At 40.2% G+C, this 26,115-nt stretch overlaps 1 protein-coding gene across 1 annotated transcript in view; it reads left to right on the top strand.

The window, feature by feature from the left end:
• sh3kbp1 (SH3-domain kinase binding protein 1) overlaps positions 1-25,342 on the top strand; it is a 53,321-nt gene extending 27,979 nt beyond the window's left edge. The window contains exons 5-19 of the mRNA XM_049564798.1: positions 1,435-1,573; positions 1,786-1,865; positions 5,288-5,377; positions 13,360-13,429; positions 16,049-16,143; positions 16,328-16,423; positions 16,545-16,596; positions 16,681-16,752; positions 18,973-19,108; positions 19,206-19,276; positions 19,414-19,520; positions 21,303-21,440; positions 21,810-22,021; positions 22,115-22,178; positions 23,078-25,342. Coding sequence (XP_049420755.1) covers positions 1,435-1,573; positions 1,786-1,865; positions 5,288-5,377; positions 13,360-13,429; positions 16,049-16,143; positions 16,328-16,423; positions 16,545-16,596; positions 16,681-16,752; positions 18,973-19,108; positions 19,206-19,276; positions 19,414-19,520; positions 21,303-21,440; positions 21,810-22,021; positions 22,115-22,178; positions 23,078-23,116 — 1,461 coding nt within the window. The 3' untranslated portion in view covers positions 23,117-25,342. The remainder of the gene's footprint in view (positions 1-1,434; positions 1,574-1,785; positions 1,866-5,287; positions 5,378-13,359; positions 13,430-16,048; positions 16,144-16,327; positions 16,424-16,544; positions 16,597-16,680; positions 16,753-18,972; positions 19,109-19,205; positions 19,277-19,413; positions 19,521-21,302; positions 21,441-21,809; positions 22,022-22,114; positions 22,179-23,077) is intronic.
• Positions 25,343-26,115: the final 773 nt, after the last annotated feature.

The raw sequence follows: 26,115 nt of genomic DNA, 5'->3' as shown, positions 1-26,115 counted from the left end.
GGGTTACCATGAGGACGCAGTCATGTTTGATAGAATGATAACCAATTGACCTATGGCTAAGCCACGCCCCCCTCCACTCACTCGGACAAACTATCAGCATCCAGTGACCGGGCGCTATGGCAGGTGTCACAGTACATGGCATTTCGCAGGAGGGAATTGATGATTTTTGATGATGTCATTGAGAAGTAACCAAACGACGCGTTGGAGGGATATATTCATCATTTTATTGTTGAATTGTTGAATCATTCAGCGTAACGTTTGCCAACCTTTGTTATCTCTGCGATTACAGATAAGTTAATGAAGCTAAGCTCCAGAAGTTAACGTTAGTTTAACTAGAGCCCTTTGGACAACAGCTAACAATGATGTACGGTCACCAAAGTACAAAACTAGAACAAAATAGGCTAATGAACTCCCAGCAGACAAGGTGACATGATGAACAATGCAGCTAGGAGCTAACGTTAGGCTAACCTTAGCTAACATTAGCTAGAGATGTTAAAGATAACTTTATATTTCTTTCCAGCAAAGTGACAATATGTTGCCTCAAACACAATGTTGACTTACCTTAGACATCCTTGTTAATCTTACTCATGTTGAGTTGATGTTGTGGTCTACCGCACAACTTTATCCAAAGGAGACACTTTTCTCGGTTTAGATGTGGTTTAGCAAAGGGTAAAAAATACACCTCGTCGCCCAGCCTCTCAGGATACCTTGTGTCGGAGTTGCATGTACCCCATGCACACTGCACAAACCGAACAAAATTGAGTTTCTGTAATGCATTTCAATGGACGTCCAGGCAAAGAATGTCCGAGTGTATGGGAATGGCTATACGCACTGTGATTGGCTCATCGCATTTGAGGGCGGGGCTTAGCCATAGGTCAATTGGAAACCAAGCTGACTGAAGTAGGAAGTTTGGGCCAGTTTTTACTCACCTCCAGCTCACACTGTAACATATACGGTCCAGCTAGTCCTTCCTGTCCATCCGTCATGTTTGCTTACACTAAAGTCATGTGCTATTGCAAGAAATCTGCGAGATCTCCATTTTTGAGAGCCCGATTGTTTGTGAATGGAATCTGTTAGTTTGTTGTGTGCTGCTGTGGCCAAATCATTGCTCTCCACACACTATAGGGATAAATCTGTTAAAAGTATCAGCATGGGAGGGGTTTCAACAACCGTGAAGATCTGAAAAATCTTTACCATGGCCAGTCTTTACCAGGACATTTGATGGAACAGAGACATTGTTAAGTAAATCAATTTGCTTTTCCCACTGTGACAAGTCAAAATTTAAATTGTTAAAAAAGGTCTAGTGCTCTCCTGGTTAGCTCAGTTGCCACTCTGATGTGTAGCCTACTTTAGGCAACTCTCAGTCGTTACAGATCATTGCTGTTAGGGTGTGTTTTTTATGTGTAGATGTTTATATTTGTGTGTGTCGTTCAGGTAGAGGAGGGCTGGTGGGAGGGCTTTCTAAATGGGAAGACTGGAATGTTTCCCTCCAATTTCACCAAATTGATCCTGAATGATTCAGAGACGCCCTCGTTAGACACATCGCAAGAGGAGCTGCGCAGCAACCGCACCAGTGAGTCTCAGCCAATCAGATGGTCGGAAGGCACCCACACATTAAAAAAAAAACATAAGCAACCGGCTCTGGTTGCAATATTAATGACTTGTGATGTTTGACTCTTCATGACATGTTCTTATGAATAAGGGAAACGATTGTACTAAAAATAAAGGAGTGCTGTAGCAAACTAATACTGATTGTCTGTTCTATGTGTGTGTGTGTGTTTGTAGGTAAAGACAGTCCGGGCAGTGAAAGTGATGGAGGCGACAGTCGGTCAGAAACAGGGTCAGGAGAAATCCAGCCCAAGAAGGTAATCAGTGACGTAGAGTACAGATGTTGTGAAGCACTTTATTTCTGAGACATCAGAGACTGTCCTCTATTGCACTCTTGTGCATTGCATTTTGTGAATCGGTCATACAAGGTCAGATTTAGTTCCTTAATGACACCAAACAGGAAGATGACGCAGTTTTTCCAGCACAAAACTGAATAACAAAACCCCTTACTGGCATTAGACTGGTGTTGGATAATGATCTTCACAATGTACTTACAGCCATAATATCCGAGTTTCACAATTAATTTTAAGGCTGCAAACAGCTTTACAATTAGATGACTCTGTTTTGAAGGAATACAGTTAAAATCTGTCTTGAGTATCAAACACTTGTGGGCTTGAACGTTGGAGGACAGCAGATGTAGTCAGCTTGGATTGAAAGCAGTTACAACAGCGTCCTAGTTTTACAGTATAAATAGAAATATTGAAATGTCCATAGAAACTCAACCCACTCCTGCAGCTGTGCAGCATAATGCAGTCTAATCTCTGTAAACAGATATCTGCATATGAATACAGAATCTGTAGGCAATGATGCAAGATACTGGTATCAGAAGTGTTCTAGTTTTTGCTTGTAGTTTTGACTAATCATGTTTGAGAGGCAGTTTAAAAGTCTGTGTGTCGAGCAAAAGAGACGGATAGTGTTATTCATGTGAATGTGATATCTCAGGAACGCTTGAGGAAATTTCCTCAAATTTGGCACAAACGTCCACTTTGACTCGAGGATGATTGATAAGAATTTCAGGTCAAAGGTCACTGTGACCTCACATAAAGTATTATTGACCATAACTCAAGAATTCATAGACAACTTATGACAAAGTTTCACACAAATGTCTGTGATGACATTTATAAAAAGGTCAAAGGTCAACTTTACTGTGAAATCATAATGTCTTCAGGTCATTATTCAACGCCACAACTCAGAAACAAAAGCGACATTTGGTCAGATACTGAATGGTGACACTTACCTTGGGTGTCCATCTTGAAACTGTGAGATCTTCTGTGCTGCCGGGTTGAGGATGTGTGTAATGCTTTCATGTTTCTCCAGAAAATACACTTAATGCTTTTTATTAAAGTCCATTAAAGTCTGTACTATATGTATTATATTATGAGCCTGGACAGACATGGATGTAAACTGCAACTTCACAGGTTGGTGGAGGCATACAACCATGAGGCAGTAATTCCAGTTTTTTACTTATCTGCATTCATACACAGAAATGTGTTTATAGAGATTAGCTATAATGGCCAGCACATGAAAGAGGAAGTTTTTACCTGGATATCTGCTACCAGCACTGGAACCCCCAAAATATTGGCTGTTGCCCCCAGGGGCTGAAGTGCTTTGATTTGTTAATTGTCGCGTAGCCACCCATTATCAGTCACCTGGCAGTGTTATCTTAGTCAGACTGATAGCTGATGGGTTCAGACTGAATGCAGTTTTCTCCACTTTCCATCCATATGCTCAGAATTTTACAAGTTACACACATGTTTGCTAGAATGTGCAAAATGTACACAACTACTTTGCATCTTGTTGTTTATTTTTTAAGGCAATTTACATTTTTCATTTGCAACCTTGACATAAGTAAATATAGTTGCCCGTGAGGTAGGTAAACAGCTAACTGTGGCAGCGACAATAAAAGCTGCTTTATATTGGCAAAATTATAAGTGTTAAGAAAATACTGAGTAAACAGAGGTTTGTTGACACGGAGTGGGTTGGACAAACCTAGTATTGCTGCCCATATCTCAGATTTGTTCACTGACTGCTGTTTCTCCTGGTTGGAGAAATAGTTGTCCAATCAGAGCTTAGCAGGCAGGGTTAGGAATGGATATGTCATCCTCCTACATAGCTATATTACCTACAGACAGGCAACAAATTACATGAAAAACCTGAAAAAAGTGAGCTGGATACAGGATGACCAATGCCCCAATCCATAGGGCATGAAGGGTCACTGAATGGTTTGAGGGGTATAAAAATTTTGTGGATCATATGCTATGGCCCAACTCAACTATGGTCTATGGTCTCAACTCAACTGAACACCTATTCAAGATTTTGGACCAATGTATGAAGGCCCTGACTCACTAACCCGACGGTCAGCTGTTATTTAATGTCTCACAGTTGGTGAGCATCTGTCACCCTAGTAGTCAGTGCGGTGTGTCCCGCACCATTGCCCCTCATCGGCCCCTGTTGGCTTGTTTTGGCCAATTTGGTGAATAAAATCCCTTTGACTGGCAGTTCAGTGCAGCCCCTGAGAAGAGAAACAGAACTGAGGAAAATAAACAAAGAGCTAAAGTCAAGAGGGAGTGAGACCAAAACTTATTACACAAGGTAACATTATTTTTCTTTAGCCATTAAACTCTTTAGCAGAAACGTTTCCTAATGGTTTGTGTTGTTGTTCACTGGCGCACAGTAAATATGCTCTGTTCTGACAACATTGGATTGCGTTGTTAATGTACTAACTGGCTAACTAGCATCACAATGGTCTTCTGGTTTCCCTTTTTGAATAACGTGTACAGGCTACTACCGTCTGCTGGTGTGGAGAATTATTTCCTCTCAAGCAGGCGTAGAACATACATGCAGGTTGGCTGTCAGCTCTAGTCTTTCAGTGTGTTCATGTGAAACTTTTTTGGCTGTGACATGGTCAGACAACACAGCAGAAGGCCCTGATCACTGCTAGTTTCCTGGTTTGATGTGTCTGGGCCTTTAAACAGCGCTCTCCACCACCATCATCAAAACACAGGAAGTGCCTCCAGTAGAGTTCAGAGACTTGTAGAATCAATATCAAGGCATGCTTAAGATGTTTTGCAGGCATGTGGTGGCCCAACATCTGACTAGCACACTTTATGTTGGCTTTTCTCTTTTTTTCCCAGCAGCACAAGTTGTTGCAAGTCGACTGACAGAAATAATAACAAGCATATTTATTTTGATCACTATGTCTCTTGCTCCTGATTGGTTGGGACAAGACAAACAAACAAAACAACAGCTCACTCATCAACAAATCAGCAAACACAAACACAACGTCAGTGTTTTGGTAGATAACAGAAGTGTAACAAAATGGTAATTCGTTGTAATTGTCTGACTAAAAATGTGGCTAAACTCACAGCTTGTGTTGTTCAAAAGTGCAGCTAACTGCTGACAGTGTGAGGAACAAATGGAAGCCTTATTTTAGGAACAGTCTGATCATACAGAAAGACAGTGGAGGGGTGGATTATGCTGCAGTAGTGGTGACTTGAAATCTATTGAAATTGTTGTGAATTGAAGCTGACTACTGCTGCAACCCATGGAGCATGCTACATACTCTCAGGACCACCAGGGGTCAGTGTTTGAAACTCCAACTACAGATTCTTTGGTGAAGTGTTCCTTTAAATATCAGCGTTTCATTGTGTGTCATCTCACCTCTCTGTGTCACCTGTAGGTCCGAGGATTTGGCTTTGGTGACATCTTCAAAGATCAGCCCATCAAGCTCAGACCACGCTCTATGGAAGTGGACTCAGAGGTGGACAAGGTGAGACACACACACACACACACACACACACACACACACACACTTACTTCATACATTTTTTGATACTGTGATCATTGCATTGTGAGATGCAAGGGAAGGAAGTCCCAGTCTTGGCTCCTCCCCATCCTCTGTCTCAGTTTAACAGCACAGGAAGTGGTTTTATGTTGACACACACATGTTCACAGATACACACGCACACACATCCTGCAGGGATTTGACAAGCCAAGCAGAAGTGAGAGCTCCACAGGGCACAGAGACAGAGAGAGAAAGAGAGAGAGAGAGAGAGAGAGAGAGAGAGAGAGGAGGGGAGGTAATACAGTTGGTTTTCACTGACGTTTACATATTCACACACACTGTCTCCTGCTGCTGCCGGCGCTGATGTAGCAAAGCTCCGTCTGTCTGTCTGTCTGTGTTTAACTGGAACCAGAGGAGAGGACGGTAGGGTCAAGTTTTCTGTTTCTGTTCCTCTCTTTTCCTCTCTTCTCTAGATTTCTATTTTCTTCAAACATGGGGTTTATTTTTGTTCTTTTTCTCTCATATTCTCCTCTTATCCTTAGATTTTCTGTCAAATGTGCAACCTTTCATGTGAAATTAAGCAATGTTTCAAAAATTGTGCTTAAGCGTCAATGCTGTTTAGTTATTCAGAAGGTTTGTTAGAGATAAGAGGTTTTTGTAAAAAGAGTTGTGCCTGTTGATGGTCAAAATGCCACTTCAAAGGCTGTCTCGCCCTACTGAAAGTACATCCTGGGGAGGTAAACACTAAATATGTTTTGATACATTTCTCATGAAACCATCCAAGTTTATGTATAGGGAATTAAAGGGTCAGTTCACCAAAATTACAGAGGAAAAAAACCCCAAAGTTTCTTCCTTCCAATCGTTTCTGCCGATGCAGATACTTTTGGTTATATTCTCAGACCTTTTCAAAAGGTCAGCGCACCCAATTTTTTAAAGAAATTTAAAAATTCAGATATGTGAAAACTTCTGCAAATAAAACCAAAAGTATCTAAAAAAATGTGAGATTCAGGTTTTGTATTTGTGGTGTATTGTTCTTTTAATGCCATATCCATAAACTGGGCTATTTTTAAGGGGAACCATTATACTTCTCTTATTCTCTGTCATATATATTATGTTACAATGTCAGATGTTCATATTAAAATGTGGCCAACGTTTCAAATAATGAGGTAAACGTATGTAAAAGTAATCCCTATTAGTAATAACCTCAGGCTTTAGACCATGTTGAATACTGTTTCCAACATTTGTACTACTTTCAAGACAAGCTGATGTCAGCTTGTGATGGATTTCTTTATGGTCATCTGCTCCAGGCATACTACTGCAAGCATTTACATTACATAGCCTACACTGCTACATGTAGCTACATGCTAACATCAGGAAAACTTGTAATCTTGTTTGTCAGTGTTGTTAATTTCCCTCTGATTTTGAATCTTATTCCTGCTGGAACATGTCCGGTTGTGTTCAGAAGCTTTTATTGATGAGTTTTAACACGAGAAAGCGACGCTATACACAGTCATTCCCCAAGTGCAAGTACACTGCTACATGTAGCTGCATGCCGATATCAGGAAAACCTGTAATCTTGGTTGCTGATGTTACTTATTTCCTCCTGATTTTGAATCATATTCCTTTGGGAACATGTCCAGTTGTGTGTAGAAGCTTTTATTGATGAGTTTTAACAAGACAAAGCTCAGTCATTCTTCAACTACAAGTACACTGCTACATGTAGCTGCATGCTAACGTCAGGGAAACATGTAATTTTGGTTGCCAGTGTTTTTAATTTCTCCTTGATTTACTGCTGGAACATGTGCAGTTGTGTTTAGAAGCTTTTATTGGTGATTTTTCACTGTACAAAGTGCCACTATTATCTGTTACTGTCGTTCCTCAGCTGCAATTATGGTGCAGAGACACAGAGAAATGGTATGCCCAGAGAGGCCAACCAAATAGAGGAAACCAGGCTATTTTGGAAGGGAGGTTTAAAGAGACAGGTGCTCAAACGGAGTGTTTCAGATAGACAGTATGAGGAAAATAAAGTATTTCTTTTTAACATTAAAGCATGTAAATATGTTCTAGAAGAAACCCAAAATACATGTGTGAAGCTGAAAATGGTTACATCAAAAGTCTTTAGTGTTTCTCCTCAAAAACAATAGTCCTGGAAGGTTTTAAAATCACATTTTGACTATCAGGAGACATAAATCTCTTTATGAAAACCCAAACTTATTTTCCCCGTCATTTGTAATCTAAATCAGAAACCTTCTCACTAACCTGCTTTCTGCATGATCAGTCAACCTAAAGTCTAACCTCACAGAGTACACCAAACCTGAAACTCTCATGTTACCTTTTGAGGAACCAAATGGCACTGTGGCTAATAGATAAAGAAGGTAAGAAACACAGGATTGAAACAACATAGACAACTCTTATTGGCCATCCTGTCGCTCCTGCAGACATATTAGAGACTCTGTGTGTTTGTTCCAAAGGATGTTTGTCAGCCTGTCCTGCTGAGCGGGAGGCTGTTATGTTGCTTTATGGTGAGACGAGTCTCTCTGCTCTCTAATGAGGCTCTGGAGGAGGTGACAGTAGAGCCTCTCCATCCGGGATGAGGGGGACACTGAGTCATGCCAAGCCACGTCAACTTTATAATTGAACTGGAAGGTTAGCTGCTTGTGAACTGGGTGCAGCTACACCAGTGCTGAACACAGTGACTAAATGTTGAAGTGTATTTCAAGTGCTTCTTTGCTGGTTGATGATGCGAATTTGGATTCAACATGTTTCAGATCTCAATCTGGCAAAAGAGGAAGTTGTCAGTGTTTCCTCCAGATTTTTTTTTTCCTCCGCAATGAGTCAAAGTCACTCAGCCTTGTGATCAGCTGAGTCTACAGTGAGAAACAAACATCTACAGTGTAAAGTTTGGGAGGGGTAGTCGATCTCCAAGGCAGGATCATTCTCCAGGCTGTGGTAGGACCAAATTTAGACTCTCCATAAAGGCATACTTGACATTGTTGTCTTCATTGATGGGTAGTTTATATTTAATCTCCTCTTAGCCCTGTGTGTGTGTCATCACTTTCCAAGCCTCATGAAAGCTCCCTCTGGTTTGCGTTACTGGGCAATTCGAAATATTTATATGCAATGGACCAAGAAATCTGATGTGGATTTATTTCACTCAGCCAAAAAAAAAGTGATTATTTCCTCGCAGTCAGCAGAACAATGGAGGGCTGCACCAAATTAATCATCAGTCAGTCAGAAGAAGACACTAGCTTAGTGCGTACAGAAATGATCTGCGTCTCTAGGTAGATATTTTGATAATGATAATAATTGAGAACAAGGTGATGGTACATCATGTCTGTCTTACAGTATATATACTGTCTGTACTTTATACCGTGAGGAGGTGACTAACAGAATGAAAGAAAATATTGTTTTATGCGATTTAATGTCATACTGAAGACAAGAAAGGGGGAGAAATGTAAAGCTTCAAGTATGTATAATAAAGTTTTATATTATCAGTGGATGAACTGACTGTGTAAAATGTGAATGGGGTTGCTTTTGCTTATCACTGTGCAGAAGGAAGTGTGAACCTACTGCTAGTTCATGCAACACCGCTGAGCTTGCTAACATTACAGGTCAGCCGAGAAGTACCCCATTGACGTTTACATCCTACGCTGTCACAAGCATGAGCCTCTAATGGATCTGGAAGTCCCACAGGATCTTAGCTCGGTCATTCTCAACCACCTTAGGACATGTCTTCCATTTTGACCTTGGGACTTCCAGCCCATACTACAGTGTAGATGTTCCAGTACACTATGCCAGTATGTAGATGTTGTTAAGCTGTCCCCATGTGAGCAAAAAAAATCTCTTGATTTAGGTGATAGAAAGCCGCCTCCATAGGTGTGATACTTTTGAAAAACATCAGTATATGTCAGAAGAAAACTTTCACTAGCAAAGTCACCACACAGTGCTGTGCAGCACTTACATCAAGGTAGATCATGTTTGTCTCACACTTTCCTTGTGAAACCTGCAGTTGAGCAACTTCAGAAAACTGACACCATGGTTGAATTTCCTGCCTCTGCTCACACTTTGTTTTAAAATGATGCAGCTCTGAAACAGATGTACAGTATAGTGAATGCAGCTGCATGGTCATGTGAGGCTTCTCCCACACTCAAGAGGAAAATAGTTCCCTTTTTGTTTTAAAATTGGGGAAATTAAAAATGTCTAACTGTCTGAGTCCCTACAGAAATAGTTGTGTTATTACCACAACTTGCTACTACTACTATTACTACTACTACTACTTATTGGTTAATCCCCATTGCTTAAGAGCACATGGTGGAATGTAACTCAGTACATTTACTCAAGTACTTAACTGCAGATTTGAAGTATTTGTACCTGAGTATTTCCATTCATGACACTTTATACTTCTACTCCACTACAGTTCAGAGGACAATAGTGTGCTTTTTACCCCATTATATTTATTTATATATTTATTTATTTTGCCTTAATAATTTCTTTACAAATCAAGGTTTACATACAAACATATGGAAAAACATAATACAATGTTAAAAATAAATAACTACCCAACACTGTATAGAAAGCCTAAACAAGTAGTCACTTAATCAGTTAGTTGATTTTGATAACAGAATCATATAAGTAAAAAAATGCCTCTTAAACATGAATGCATGTGTTATACTGATCTCTTTTATTTTTTTGATACTTTCTGTACATTTTTCTGATAGTACTTTTGTACTTTTACTCACTTCTAATGGAGTATTTTTTACAGTGTGGTATTAGTACTTTCTCTTAAAACCACAGTGTGTAGAAATTTCTCCCATCTAGTGTTGAGATCTAGCCTGGAAATCCAGACCCAAATCTAGAAAGATTTAGGGTCTGGCCATGAGTAATGAAAATGGCCCGACTCGAGGGGCAGCACTAAGCATGCATTTGTAAATATCACTGCAAGCAATTGAATACAACCAATCAGAACAATACACGGGGTGACATATACTCTTAGCTACCAGCGGAGCTAACTGGTAGATTAGACTCTTGCCGTATCCGGTCGGCAAAACAACAAAAACGTCCTTCTTGCAAAGAAAAGATTCGAGCGCTGTCTTCTGTTCCTCTTTTAGAGAAAAAGCCAAGTCTAACTCGTTCATTGTAGTGGCCAAAGCCGTTTCAAACAACTGGTCTTCATCGGTAGCCATCTTGCAATGTTTACTGACTGATTCCGGACAGCGTCGCAGCGCTAACATCATCTGTTTAGCTCGCCTCTGGCCCGCCTATATCAGATACACCGATGTGATTGGTGCAGCTCGGCTCCAACGGCATGGGTAATGAGCATCATTACTGATTGCCAGAGTGACTCGCTGAGCAAATTAAAACTGTGCTCTCGTGAGAACTCTGGATTTCCAGGGTAGTTGATATTGTATATTGCATTCAAATGGATAGCACACTCTAGCACCTCACTGTTTCAAACACATATTGCAACAACGGTAGCCGCTGTGTATCAAAAAGCTATGATAACATTGATAAAACCATGTCATCCGATACTTCATGGAGTATTCATTCAGGCTCCTACACAGGCACACGTTACGCGAACTGACAAGTGGCTCAACAGCAGTGCTAACAGCGGCTAACAGGTCACGTTGCCTTTTTTATTCCCTTTTGCGCTGTCTTGGCAACGAGGATTTTGTCTCCCGTGATGCTACATATGGATGATCCTGCATTATGCTCAAAGAGTGGGACTTTGTTACGCTGGAGTACTGGCCAGGCTCTCAACGAAAACGCAGAAGGCGGTGCTGTATGTCCCTTGCTGGCGGGTGTATTCTCAAGATGACAAAACGTTATGGCACCCCCAGACGACTTTCCCGCACAATGTACAAACAAATGCGAAATTCTCCTTTTACGAGAATAAGTCAGATTATTGGTGGAGGTAACAGTACACCAATATTGACATATTTATGAATGTAGACATTGTTTTGCCATTAAACAACTGAAAATGTTACACAATGTCCCTTTAAGTAAAGAATCTGAAAACTTCCTCCATCAGTGCTGCCTATAAGAGGCCGGAAACATGTGATACTTGAACATGGAAACGTCTCTGTGATGTTGTAATGATGTGTCAATGCTTGTGGCACCACATGGGTCTCATTATAGAGGGAGAAGGGTGAGGAGAGAGAGGAGAGAAGCTGGTGGGGGAGGTGGTGGTGGTGGTGGTGGTGGTGTGGGTTTTTTTTTTTTTTCTCTCTGGCCGAACAGAACAGAGCTGTGTGTGTTTGGGACAGACCGGGTCTTGTGAATGTGTGCGTGTGTTTTCCTGTGGAAGAGCCACCCTGGTTCCACAAACACTGTCGAGGGATCCACTCCAGCCGGAAAACAACGGCTCCTTTAACAACCTACACCACACACACACACACACACACACTTCATCATGCAGTCAGCTCGTGGTTTCTGTGCTAAATCTGATCTCATCCTCTCTAATTAGCTAGTTAGACTGGAGCAGTGGGACAAAGATGTTCACTGGAGGAAAGTGATTACTTCAGTTTAATTGTTGTTTAGTTTTGTCTCCCAGTGGACAAGTTTTATTGTTATGCTTCTGTGCCGTTGGTAGCTAAGGCCGGATTCATTATGTTTTCAGGTTGTCCGTCCATCTGTTCATCTGTCCGTCTGTCCATCCATCCATCTGTATGGTGGAATAAATGTCTACTTGGACACAATGATAAACTGATTAGATTTTGAAAGTCGTAGGTCAAAGGTCAATTTCAAGGTCACTGTGACTTTGTGTCCATCTCATTCTCTTGAAAGTCTCAAAAGGCCTTGAGGGAGTTTCCTCAAATTTGGCACAAACATCCACTTGAACTCAAGAATGAACTGATTATAATTTGGTGGTCAAAGGTCAAAGGTCAAAGGTCAAGGTCGCTGTTACCTCACAAAACATATTTTTGACCACAACTCAAGAGGTCATGCACTAATTATGACAAAATGTTCACACAAATGTCTAACAGAATAAAAATTATAAAGTGATGACAACTTTACTGTGACATCATGATAGTCTGCAGAAACACTTTTGTGGCCGTTATATACAAGAAACTCACACCAACAATGAAATGGCTCAACTCTGTCATTAAATTCATTAAATACATTGGGTAATGTCAGCCTGTGATGCTAACCGTTATCCTTGTCTGTGTGTGTGTGTGTGTGTGTGTGTGTGTGTGTGTGTGTGTGTGTGTGTGTGTGCGTGGTCGGGCAGACTCTCACAACTGTCCCCGGTGCAAAGCTCACACTTTGCAGCTGCAGCTACAACCCATACATACAGTCTGTGGGCTGATGAAGTCAAGCATGTTGTGTTTGATGGAGTGTCAGTGTTCAGAGATGCCACCAAAACATTTTCCTTCTATGGGTATCGAATTAAGTACTCTATTGGTATCGGTATGATTTTGAGGGTACTGGTATTAGTATTGTCATCATAATTTTTTAAAAGATACGCAGGACACATAATTCTGTTTTTCTAGTTCTGTTTGTTTTTGTTTGTTTTATTTGTAACATGTAATTTTAAGTAACAAATAGTTTTTACAATGACATTCAAATAGCTGAGAACTCTGAACTCATTAATTATATGACACAAGGTTTTAGTGTGCTATGTTTTAGTGCTGCAGAATTTTCATTCACAATTTTGTGTAAAACATTTAGTGATATTACAGGGAGGCGAGAGACAAATGTTCAGGGTCTTTTTACCAACACTACTGAGTAAACTTCCCTGTCACAATCTCACTAACCACGGCTGCACCAAACCAGGTCACACTATTCTCTAGAGACGTTGGTGAAACTCACCATGGTGAGCACAGGAAGTCTCAGACTCAAACAGAGTGGTTACACCAAACACATTGTACCACTGGTTACACAATAATATCTGCCGTAAATGTGAGCACATCTGAGGATGAGATTTGTGTGAGAAACTGAAGGTTTTCTTCAATCTGTCCTTCACTCAGGCCATCGAGGGGAAAACAGTGAGTGTTGCCACGGAAACCATGAAGACTGAACCTGACGGCAAAGCTAAAGGTGAGAAGTTACAGCTTTTCTGTTAAACACACAGTGGTAAATTGTGATTAAAAACGTCAACATAAATGACTCAAATTTATAGTTAAGCAGCAGCAGCAGTGATTATCCAAAGAAACTTATAAACAGTCTTCCACTTTTTAAAGCATACTGAAGTTTTGAGATCACTTCCTTTCATGCAAAAGCTTTCCTTTCTTTTGTCACAGTATTGTAATGTAGTTGCACCAGGCTTTCAAACACTTCCTTGCTGAAACAGCTTGTTCAGATGCTTGTGGAAAGTTCTGACATCCAGGTTTTGAAGCGTATTGTGACTTTCAAGCTTTTTTTTTTAAAGGTATTTTTAGTTAATGAGTTTAACATCTTTTACAGCAAGATGTGCTCTGTCATACAACATAAGTGTATGAAATAATTTAGTGACCTTCTCAAGTTCATTTTTGTATTTATTGTACACACAAGTTGTTAACAATTGTGAAAAAGTTGTCCTAACATAAAGGACATTCCACAGTGTGATGCAAGTGTTGTATCACACAAAGGGTGTGAGGTGGTGCAGTGATTAGCACTGTTGCTACACAGCAAGAGGATTTCAGGTCCCCATCTCAGCCCGTCTGTATGGACTTTGCCTCGTGCCAGTGTGGGTTTCCTCTTTCACCAGGGTGCTCCAGCTTCCTCCCACAGTCCAAAGACATGCATGTTAGGTTTAATGGTGACTCTAAATTGCCTGTAGGTGTAATGTGTGCGTGAATGTTTGTCTGTCTCTATGTGTCAGCCCTGTGATAGTAATATAGCAACTGATAGCAACATATATAAAATATATAGCGAGAAATTTAGGCATCAATTCAAATCTCAATTTCACTTTGAGCTACAGTACATGTCAGTAATCTCATTAAATTCTGCTGCTTCCACCTACAAAATATTACCAAAATTTAGTCAGCTGTGTCTGTAGCTGACCTTGAAAAGCTTTTTCATGCTTTTGTATTCTCACGCCTCGACTACTGTAATACATTGTTTACATGCCTCAGTAAATCTTCAGTGGTTTGGCTTCAACCAGAGCAGAATGCTGCAGCTCGTATTTTCACTTGGACAAATCACAGGTCACATATGACCCCGATTCTCACCTCCCTCCACTGGTTGCCACTTAACTTCAGAATTGATTTTAAGATTCTTTTAATAACGTTTAAAGCTCAACATGGTTTAGCCCCCACTTATACAGCTGAGCTTCTGACTACCTGTGCTCCCAGTCGAGATCTGAGATCCTCAAGCCTACCCTGGCTCTGGAATTCTCTGCCTGAGGAGAGTAGGCTGGCTAACACTTCACCTGTTTGGCTTAAAATAGATTTTTATGGGTAAACTTTCCCTTTTAATGCCTGATTGGTACTTTTTGATGTATAACTTCTGTGTTTTATTTCCCTTTGTTCTATTTTTGCCTCTGTGTACAGAAAATGAGTGAATGAACACTCTGTTAGGTTTCATTATTCCCAGACTGTAGGTGTCAAACAGAAACCTTTACACTGCTTGGTCTTTATTTTGAAAATAAAAGTTGGGAAAACCCCATTAAAAGGAATTGATGCAGAAATGTGGATTATCTTTTTCAAAAGGTTCCTAGGTTCAGCTTTATTGCAGTAATACAATACAGGATTGCACACTGAAATGCAATCATAGCCCCCTCTATATAAACAAATAAAATATCAAAAAATAAATATTCAAATATTTAACTTAGAATAGAATGAAATTACAAAATAAGCAGTGAAATCAAACAAAGTATGTAAAAGTAGCTAAAGGAAGGAACTAAAAACGAAACATGTTAACTAACTAACAGGTTTCGTTTTTAGTTCCTTAGAACTAAAAACGAAACCTAAGTAATATTTACAAAGACGATACAATTATGTATGCTCATGTACACATATCCACATAAAAACTGTGTACAGTAAGTGCAATATCAGTGTAATATGTGAGCTACAGTGCAAAAAGAAACCTTTTGCAACACAAGTATTCTTTAATGTAACTGCTATTTGTTTTTGAGCTAACCCAATGGGACAATTTGTTCCTTTTCTTCTCTACTTTATGTCAATGGAAAATTTTCCAGGCTTTTCTTACTACAGGATGACTTTTTGTTTACTGTAAACTATGGTGGTCTGTGTGGTCAAAATGTGTTGAAAATAATCTGCTTTTACGAAATTATCTCTGTTTTCTGTTTTTGTTTTTTGTTTTTTGTTGTTTTTTTTTTTGAGTAAAAATTTTCAACAAAACATTTCTCTCTAAGCAAATTTGTGTTGTCCGTTTGAACAGCGGGTTGGGTATATGAAACTTGGGGTTTGGAGGTCCTTAACCATATCATTTTCAAAACTTAATTCCTTTCATTTTGATTTCATTTTTGATTTATTATGCACCAATTCATACCTTTTCAGCATAAATTTATTGTGTAAATATCTTTAATTTTGTCACAATAGAAGTCCTTTGCAGATGCACATGTTCTAAATATGGGAGGATATGGCATCCCCCCCGAGATCTACATCTATACACATTGTAAACACCGAACCTTCATTTCTTGGTGAAAACCTCCTCTACTGTCTTGTTTCTCCGCTGTTTTCCTTTTCTTAAATTTGTCTTGAATTTGATTGGCAGGGCGGGAGCTGTGCAAAGTCCTTTTTCCATATGAAGCACAAAATGAAGATGAGCTGCAACTCAAAGAGGGCGAAATCATCACCATCATCACCAAGGTAAGGCAGCATATATATGTGTGTATAACTCTGCCTCTATGTGGGTGTGTCTGCTTTGATTTTTGCATCATATGGTTTGTTTGATTTGTTTGTGTAAGAAAAATTTGCATCCAGGTGCGCATTAAATACACAGCGAGCATTTAAAGTGTAGTTGAGACCGAACACTTTGCTTTCTGTTGTCAAGGAGTGTGCTGATGCAGGCTGGTGGATGGGGGAGATCGGAGGACGGCAAGGTGTCTTCCCAGATAACTTTGTGAAGCTAATAGAAGTGGAGAAAGAGGTAATCTTGGCTTGCAAAAAGTCATATGTTTACCGTGACATTAGAGACCCAGACAGTCGCGAAGATGCGAGAGATTCTTGAAGTGTTTTTGTGATGTGTCTGTGTCTGTGTGTGTTTCCAGAGACCAAAGAAACCACCTCCTCCGAGTGCTCCTTCAGCTAAACACACCACAGGTACAGTACCATCATTACTTCTTTCCTCCCCTGTATGTTTATGTTCTGAGAGAGAAACAGAAACCTGTAAACTCTGACCTGTAGAGAGAAAGTCGGAGGTCAAGAAGGTTCCTCCTGAGCGACCTGAACATCTGCCACAGAGGGACCAGGATCGAGGTACAGTCGAGACCACTTTGGCCCTGTTAAGCTCACGTTCAGCCTGCAACTTTCCACTGATCTGTTCAGCCAGCAATGGACGGATCACTAACTAACATGCTTATTAATATCACTAATCCAGCATTGATTTACAGGATGGCTTTACAGCTGAAAAAAAGGAGATGCAGTTTCAGCGTGAAAAAGGACGAAGGGGATGTTTTCTAGTTGTAAACATGAACATTTGCTGAAATAAGAGCCGTAGAAAAAATCACCTGCAGCATGTTTGTCTTTTGTTATTAAGCAAAGAAGCAACATTGTGAATGAAGAAACACTGTCAGCAACATTCTTTGTGCAACAGGAAGTTCTGGGCACTGCGGTTTTGATCTTGACAAAGGCTGGCACTCACTGGTGCAAAACACAAGCTAGACTTGACAAATGGTGCACACACAATATTTGACCCCAGTCAGTCAGACGTTGCTTGCTTGTCAGGGTTTTAGCCAGCAGTGTTGGAAGAAGGACTCAGACCCTGTCCTTAAAGGAACAGTTCACCCACAAATGATCATTTGTGTATCAGTTATTCATCCTGTGTTACATAAATTCATGAGGATAACTATAGCCATGTTTCCATCAGCCTGTTTAAATGCGCATCTAGTATCTAGTATCGCATCGGAAAATTATGATGGAAACACCAAAATTTGAATTAAAATCCCCTGATTCGCACAAACTTAAATACGCTTGCTTTAGCCAGGTTTTGGTTGATTTGAAAAAATGTTGATTTGCAAAACGGGGGATGGAAACAGTTATGTTCGAATTAAGTCTGACATAGCGCACCTCTCTCCATGGTGATATCCACACTCCGGGTCGGGAAGGCAGTAATGCATTTACAAGCTGGTTGCCAACCGCCAGAATATGTAGAAGAAGAAGAATGCGAGACTTGTTTTGTTTGCGGTTCTGCGGGAAACTCGCACGAGTTCATCGTTTTCACCAAAGTCCATACATTTAATGGAAACACATAGGATTCGTATTTCTTTTAATGCGCATTTCCCAATGATTCGAATCACTTTTGGATGGAAACATAGTTATTGTTTTTCTCACATTCCTCCAGTGAACGAAGAATCCAAAAATGGAGAAAACATCTATTTACAAAGTCTTACATAACTCGTGCAGAGGAATCTAAGTCCCATGTATCCCATCAGTACTTTTCAAACACATTTATTTTCACAAAACTCGTACTATTTAAAGCCGGCCTCTGACACAGAAGTCTAGGGCTGATTTAACCCCAGTTCACCCCTCATGACAATTGGAGGAGAAATCAGGTCTGGGACCTTAGTCGGTACTGATGTTCAGCCCAGATGACCTGGTAATGTTTGAGGTTTACAGATTTAGTCTTAAGCCTTCCAACCTGCTCAAAGACTTGTCTGGACTGCCTGGTAATTTCAAACTGTTAGAAGTTTAGTCCAGTGGTTCTCAAACTAAGGGTCATGCCTCCTCTAATGGTTCATGGGATAGGTCTGAGGACTCATGCAATGATTAGTAGGAGTGGAAAGACAAAAAAATGGGGACCTCTCTCTCTGATTGACCTGATAATAAGTCACACATAGGGATGCACAATATTGGATTTTTGCCGATATCCAATATGCTGATATGTGACAACTCATTTGACCGATAACCGATAAGATATATCGATATATCCACTTCATTCTTTACCTAATTTTAGTGATCATCAAGTTGTCATCAAATTATTGATGAGATTGTGTTTTTTTTTATCAAATAAGTCACTACTCAATGAGGTTTAATCTCTTGTATACTCATAAAACCAAAGGCAAGCAACATAAAAATACTTACATATACTGCTGCCACCACTTTGACCTGACCTCCCTGATCCTCTTTGGTCTTTGTCGCCTTCCGTTTTTGTTCTTTGCTTCTTGTTTTGTTTTGTTTTTTCCTCCCTTCCCTTCTTGCAGCCTCGGGCGACTCCAGACCTTTCTTCTTCTGCTTTTATTTTGTAACAACCTTCTTTAGCCCTCTTGGCTCAGATTCACTTCATCAATTGCTCACCTACCTTTCCTTCACCATATAAGGCATGTCTGTGAGTGTTTGAGTCACATGTTCACCTCTCCATGTGCTTATTGGTGTTTTACAATGATTTTTTTGTTTGTTATTTTTCTGTTTGAACACCTGTGTGTTGTATGATTTTGTGTGTGTGTGTGTGTGTGTGTGTGTGTGTGTGTGTGTGTGTAGGTGAGGAGGTGAAGATTGGAGAAATCCCTAAGCCTTCCCTCCCAACCATCCTCCCCAAGAAACCCCTCCCCCCAAAGACAAGCCCCTCCCCTTCCTCCCAACCCCCACGGCGTCCTGAAAGACCACCGACTCTAGCGTCAGTACACACACTCTCACATTCTTACGAAACATTAAAACCCCATATACTCCTGAGCATATCCAGCCTAATATTGTTGTACGGTTTACCTGCTCAGGTGTGAAAGCCCTAAACCTGAGGGCGGGGCTTCGACACCAGATTCTGCCCCTGACAGGTCACATGACATTGGTGAGTTTGACTGACAGGAGCATCGGCCAGTGAACTCGAGATATGATGCTTCAGTGACTGTGAGAACGCCATGTGAAACTTTACCTGCTGATGATGATAATCAGGTGTGTGTGTGTTTCTGATGTGTGCTTGTGCAGATGTGGACCTCGACGCGGTGGTAGCGACAACAGAGAAGCTGAGTCATCCGACGGCGTCACGGCCAAGAGTCACAGACCGCCGACCTCGCTCACAGATCATCACACCTGTGAGTGTGTTTTTAGTCTGTCATAAAGAACATACTTAATTACTGGAGTTTGAGGTATGCTGTTGATGTTGACTATTGCGTCACAACCAGTGGTGGAGGAAGTACACAGTAGTGATGGGTGGACCCACTCTTATCACAGTTTCAATTCCTGGAGTTGATACACATAAATGTATGTGTAAATGTATCAAACCTTTCCAACCTTTTGAGTTCTGATACTCCATTATTGTACATGGCTGTCGACAGCTAGTGCTGCTTGCCCCACAAAACTTCTCTTCAATGCATTTAAAGTTTCATCAATAATGGCAAAACATTCATTTCAAGACCATGATTCAGCATCCCACTTATATGTTGGTGATGTTACAGAAATGTCATAGACCAGCAATCTGTTGTTCTTTGAGGGGCAACAGATTGACAGCTTTGTGCTGCATTCATGTGGTGCTAGAATAATCTTAAAAAGAGTTCTAGATCATATTTTCACCTGATCAGTTGCCTTTTCTCTTCTCTATCAATGTGCTGTGTAAGCACAGTCAAAAGAACGACCATACAAGGAGCACATGAACGCACCATTGGCCTTGGCTGGCGGAGGTCTCAACTCAAGTCTGATTTAACTGGTCCTGACTCACTGGATTAAACTTTTAACTGTTTGAAATTATCGGGTTCATTCAGTGCTGTTGCTGCACTACATTATGACACATCATAGATTCATCCGGACAGTTGACAAGCTGATCTGGTACCTAGACACTAAAAAGACTCATTCAAAAACATTTTCACCAATCACTAGTACTCAAATCTTTTACTTTAGTAAAAGTAGTCATAGTAGAAAAGTATTGGCATCAATATATACTTAAAGTATAAAAGCAAATATACTCCTTCTGCAGAATATTTCAGAGTAATATATATTATGTTATTGGATTATAATTATTGATGCATTCATGTCCACATCACTTAAATGTTGCAACTGGGTAGCTTTTGAATTCACCAAGGGATGAATTAAGTTTTTAGTTCTATCCATAGAAATACATCATGATGTATTTGTTGATTATATTTTGTGGAATTCTCAGGCACAAGTACCTCAAAATTGTACTTACATACAGCACTTAAGTAAATATACTTTCCACTGCTGGTCACAGTGTAGTGCACATAGTAAATGGAGGAGCTGCTTACATCTGCAAAACATAAAAACAAATGAAGGCTGCAACTAGTTAGTGATTCATCTATCATTTTTTCAGTTATTTGAATAATCGTTCAGACTTTAAAATGCCCCAGAGCCCAAGATGACATCTTCAAATTAAATTTTCTGCAAAACTCATCGACCAAAACAAAAATTATAGATAAATATTTGATTATGTTTTACTGACAAAGTCATTTTAAAGTCACATTTTGGATTGATCCTTTCCTTATAGTACAAAAAATTACAGTTCGTTAATTTCCTGTTTTCTCCTCAGTAAAAACAGTATACTGTGAAAATGAATATATAGTACAAACTGTATACTGTACTGTTACACAACTTTATCTCAGTAGCGTAACTGTCTGGTGTCTATGTTAATGTTTTAACAGTGAGTATATTGACAATGCATATAAGCCATTTGTGTAAAAGGTATTGTACTAAGTAATATGACACTTGTGTTGTGCTTCAGTGCAAAACTCCAGGAGGTGGAAGGAGCTGCCTTTGATATATCATGACTGTACTGCAATTTTATATTTCTCATAAGTCTGTGTCTGTAGAGGCCTTCATAGAGCCACAGACTTGAATAAACAAGACCGTCACTGTCTCTCTTGCAGTCTTCCCTGTCTAGTATTGATCTGGACGCCCCTGCAGTGGCGGACAGGAAGGATAAAGATAGAGGGAAAGAGGAGCCAGAGCCTGTTCCCTCCAGACCTGTAGAGGTTTCCCTGAGAAAAGGACTTCCCATCATCTCTGTAAGACCACTTTCACGGTTCTCTATTTATTTCATCCAGCAGAGGGCGCCATGCCACTGATTTTGAGCCCTGTTAAAATATGCTTGCTGTTGAATGTTAGATGTTACAGTTTGTTGTCAGATGACGAAATTATTTTCCATGATGTTAAGTTTTTATTAAATTAATATTAAATTTTCCACTTTATGAAGTGCTTCGAAAACCCCAAAGTTAAATATTTTTGCTGTAATTTGTATTCCTAATTTACTGGAAGCTCTTCAAATGCATGAAACTAAAGCAGAACTACCAGGTTAGATTTTTAGATGTTTGAGGAAAACACAACAATTCTTGAATTCCTTTAAAATCACTGATCTTTGTTCCACCTGCCCTCAGGCCCATGACGGTAAAGCACCACTGCCTGCCAAACCCTCTGTCCTAGCCCCGCCAAATGCCAGCCATCGCCCTGCATCCCCGTCTTCCTCCTCGGGTCTGAGCCCCTCCCCCGAGCTCCGGCACTCACCTCTGATGCCCCCAACACTGGAGGAACTCAGGAACCAGCTGAGAGACCTGAGGGCCTCAGTAGAACTTTTGAAGAGCCAGCACAGGTACATCACATGCACAGTATAAGCCTAAATGTGTGTGTGAGAGCATACACAAGTGGGTGTATCAGAGTCATGGTGTGTTTGTGTGCATTTCAGGCAGGAGATGAAGCAGCTGACCAATGCGCTAGATGACGAGAGGAAGATTCGCATTAGTTTACAGGTGAGACTCATGAAGAGAGTTTAGATGTTTATCAATGGAAACAAAGCAGGTTCAACATTAATAATGGTAACAGGTGAATAAATGAACCATATGGACTAGATGCTGTTCGCATTTTCATGTTGGCTACTGTTGTTAGTAGCCACTGAACAGCATTGGAAAAACACAGAATTTTAACATGAAACTGCTTTATTCAGTGTTTTTACCAAATTAGAAAATGGCATCTGTTTATTTTGGAGAGGAAGAGATCTCTGTGGATAATTCGGCTTCTGGTAAAAGCCTCCAGAACATCTGGGTCTTAAGTTATTGGAGGAGAAAGGTGAGCATTCATTAGCAGGTGCTGGGCTAGCGGCCATTTGTGACGAGCCAAATAGCATCAGAGACACACTGATTTGCTGTTTTTATCAGGATCAATCACCTGGTCCATTTGTTTTGGAGAGGAAGAGATCTCTGCAGATAATTCTGCTCCTGGTGAAAATCTCCTAAACGAATAACACTAAAGGAATCCTAACTGGGAGTTTACATGGGAGAAGTTTCAGCTGGTTGCAATCTGCAGTTCACACATATAGATATATAGATGCCACTAAATCTTACTCGCTGCTTGTTTTTTTAAAAGAAATATATTTGAAACATTCTCTTCCTGTAATTTATCATTGTAAACCGGATACTTTGTGGTTTTGGTCAGAAAAAAAAACCCAAGTCATTCAAAGATGTTACCTTGAGCATTGGAAAATCTGTATTTGATTTATTAATTGAAAAATAATCAGATTAATTGAATATGAAAATAATACATTCATTCTCTTGTCATGTGACTCTAATATCAAGAAAGGATTTAAAGAGCAGCAGCTAAATGTCTTTCAGTGTACAAGAAATTAAATCACACGTCCATCTTTGTTTTACAGATGGAAGTAGAGCACATAAAGAAGAGCATGTCAAAATGAAGACTAAAGCATCCTCTTATCATCACATCGGAGGCCAACATTTGAAAACATTGTCACTGTTGGCCTGAAACACTTCCGCCAAAACAAAGTTTGTGCCAAATGATCATCACCATCAAAATCAGCAACAATACAGTACCATGGAATCAGCCACCTTCCCTCTCTGACGCCGCCTTATCCTGCGTTTACTTCTTTATTTTTCTTTCAAAGAAGCTTCTCTTGTTAAGTTTACTGCTATCTTGTCGAATGCTTGCTGTGCCACCGGTACTGACTGACCGCGGCCTGTTGCAGTGTGTTGCCACGGTTACGCAACGACGACACAGAGGCTGAGTGCCGTGGCAATCACGCTGGTACTTTTTGTTTTCTAAGTGTGAAGGAAACTTGGAACTCGACCTTTGTAGCCCGGTTGGTACAGACAACCTCTGTGCTGGTCTGTGTCCACTCTGCGGCCTTTGCCTGTGAGTGTGTGTGTGTGTGTGTGTGTGTATGAGTGTTTTGTTTTCCATCCTTGTGAGGACTGCAGTTTTAGGCCTTTGAAATAGGGACATTTTTGTAAAGTGAGGTTGTTTTGGGCCGAATCATGACTTCTCCAACTGGCAAGATTAATGTTAGGATTTTGGTTGATCAAAGCCTTTACAGTGAAGCACATTGTTAGGATTAGGTTTACTTTGTTTGACACACTGAGCTTGATGTTTCTATGGTACACTGCAGGCGGGTGGTTTTGAAGCATCAGCCATTAACAGCACTGGCATTTGGACATATTTCCCTGACCCATTTTTCCTCTTGATACCACGATTTTTTAATTTGCAGTCAAATATTCCAACTGTTTGGAGGCTAATAAGCACATCATGATTCTTCCCCCTAAATCTAACCAACATGTCAAGTACTGATACAATAGGTGCTATTTAAAGGAATAGTGGACACTTTGGGAAATATTCTAAAAAACATACTCTAAAGATAAACACAACCTCATGTTGTGTCAATCTTGTTTGCACACGCAGTCCGAAACTTTTGTCCGTCATTAAAGTTTTTGGAACACGTTCAATTTTCTGCATGCAATAAAAGCCATTAAAAAGTTGTTTGACCAAGAATCAGTGAAGAAATGTGGGGGCAGGGCACATCTGTGACAAGACAAGGAATGAGTTGCACAGTATCATTTCATAACTTCAGCAGGTCAGATAGTAATATTCAGATAGGCGATGATGCGAGGAGGAAGATGTGGACTGCTCACTGCCGGACAAGGGGCGAAAATTAGCATGTCCAAGCGGTCACTGCCGATCAGAGCTGGAGCTGATAAATACCTGTGACTGACCATTCAGGGAGGGTAATAAGTGAGCTTTCGAGGTGCTGATAGGTTGATTTTGTTACCCTTGGACAGAGCCAAGCTATCTGTTCCTCCTGTTTCCTGTATTTATGCTAAGCTAAGTTAAGCTAAGCTAAGTGTCTCCTTCATACTTAACATTCAGTCGCAAGAGTGGTATCATTCTTCTCATCCAAGTCATGGCAGGCAAGCACAGAAACATGTTTCCCAAAAAGTCAACAATTTCTTTGGTAAATTCTGAAACTGTCCTGTGATATTTGTCTGCAAATGAAAGGTATATGCAAAGAAAAGCACTTGTCACTGCATGAACACGCCTATGATGTTTATCAAGCCTTCTGGACCAAAACATTTTCTTTTACCTTTTGTTTTTGTTTTTTTTTTTTGCTTTTGCACTTTTGCACCACGACTCCAGAAACCTCAAGAAACAGCTGTGCTGGTCGCATCACCCCCCCACCCCAAAAAAAAAACCCAATAAAAACTGAGATCCATGTGCATCTGATGTTTCTGGTGCTCTTTAGGCAGCAGGTGAAGGGTAACGTTAAGGACAGGGTTGTAAGAATGTAGTCAGTGAAAGGACCTCACAGATAACAATGTGTGTGTGCATGTCTGTGTGTATGTGTGGTAGCATGTACGGCTGTTTGCCTCCCTTCCTTACATGTGCACAGAATCTATGGCAACCCGTCACTGTGGCCTTCCTGTTTTTGACTCCAAATCTTTCTTTTTCTCTCTCTCTCTTTCTTTCTTTCTTTTTTTCTTTCTTTCTTTCTTTCTGTCTTTCGTATGACAACAAGAAAACTGCTACAACTGAGTCTACAGGTTGTTTTCTTGACTTGGTCCTTCCTCTCCAGGATAGTGATAAATATATACTTTTATATTTCAGTGTAATAAAGATGCTATTATGTACTGTACGTGTGCATATTGTGTTTCTTAAAATTACCAAACATGTTTGAATTGTCTGTTGGTAAAATGTGTGATATACAGTGCTGTATGAATGAAGAGTAATATCTGTTGCTCTTTACATTGTTTATTTAAACAATTGCTGCTCCTTTATAGATAACTGTTAGAGAGCATGGTATGTGTGTTTGCGACAGATGAAAACTGGACATCTGTGTGACCAAAAACAGAAGTAAAAGTCCTGATTCAGCCTTAATGGGCACTGAAACCACCAAAGAATTTCTGCAACAGCATTATTTAGATGTAACTTAGAAAAAGGGAAGATAAATACATATATAAAATCACTGAAACTGTGAAAAAGACATCATGTCAGTGAACTTCAGTATTGCAGAATATAGTAGGTAGTAGTAGTTTTTGGGGTGTTTAAATGTAGAAAGAAATGCCACAAAACACGACTTTAAAGTTAACATTAAAGCATACCGTTTTGAATGTGCTGTAGTAATGAACAAAAGTCAAACCAGGACTGAGAAAAGGGTGTTTAAATCATCAGCCTGAACACTGTAGGTAGAAAACCCACACTGACACTCCACACATAAGAGCTCCCCCACCCTGGGTTCAGGCCCCCCACCCTGGGTTCAAACCAGGAACCCTCTTGAAAGCATAAAGCAATAGGAGCTACAACAAAGAGTGTCAGACAGAGGGTGAATGCAGGCGTTCCAGCACAGACAGTAGGGAAATAACATGTTTTTTGAACATTAAAGTGTAAACATGTTCTCGTAGAAACCCA

This window comes from Epinephelus fuscoguttatus, linkage group LG21 (genome assembly GCF_011397635.1).
Source record: "Epinephelus fuscoguttatus linkage group LG21, E.fuscoguttatus.final_Chr_v1".
Lineage (NCBI taxonomy): Eukaryota > Metazoa > Chordata > Actinopteri > Perciformes > Serranidae > Epinephelus > Epinephelus fuscoguttatus.
The sequence above is the reverse complement of the archived record's forward strand: the minus strand, read 5'-3'. Positions and strand labels throughout refer to the sequence as shown.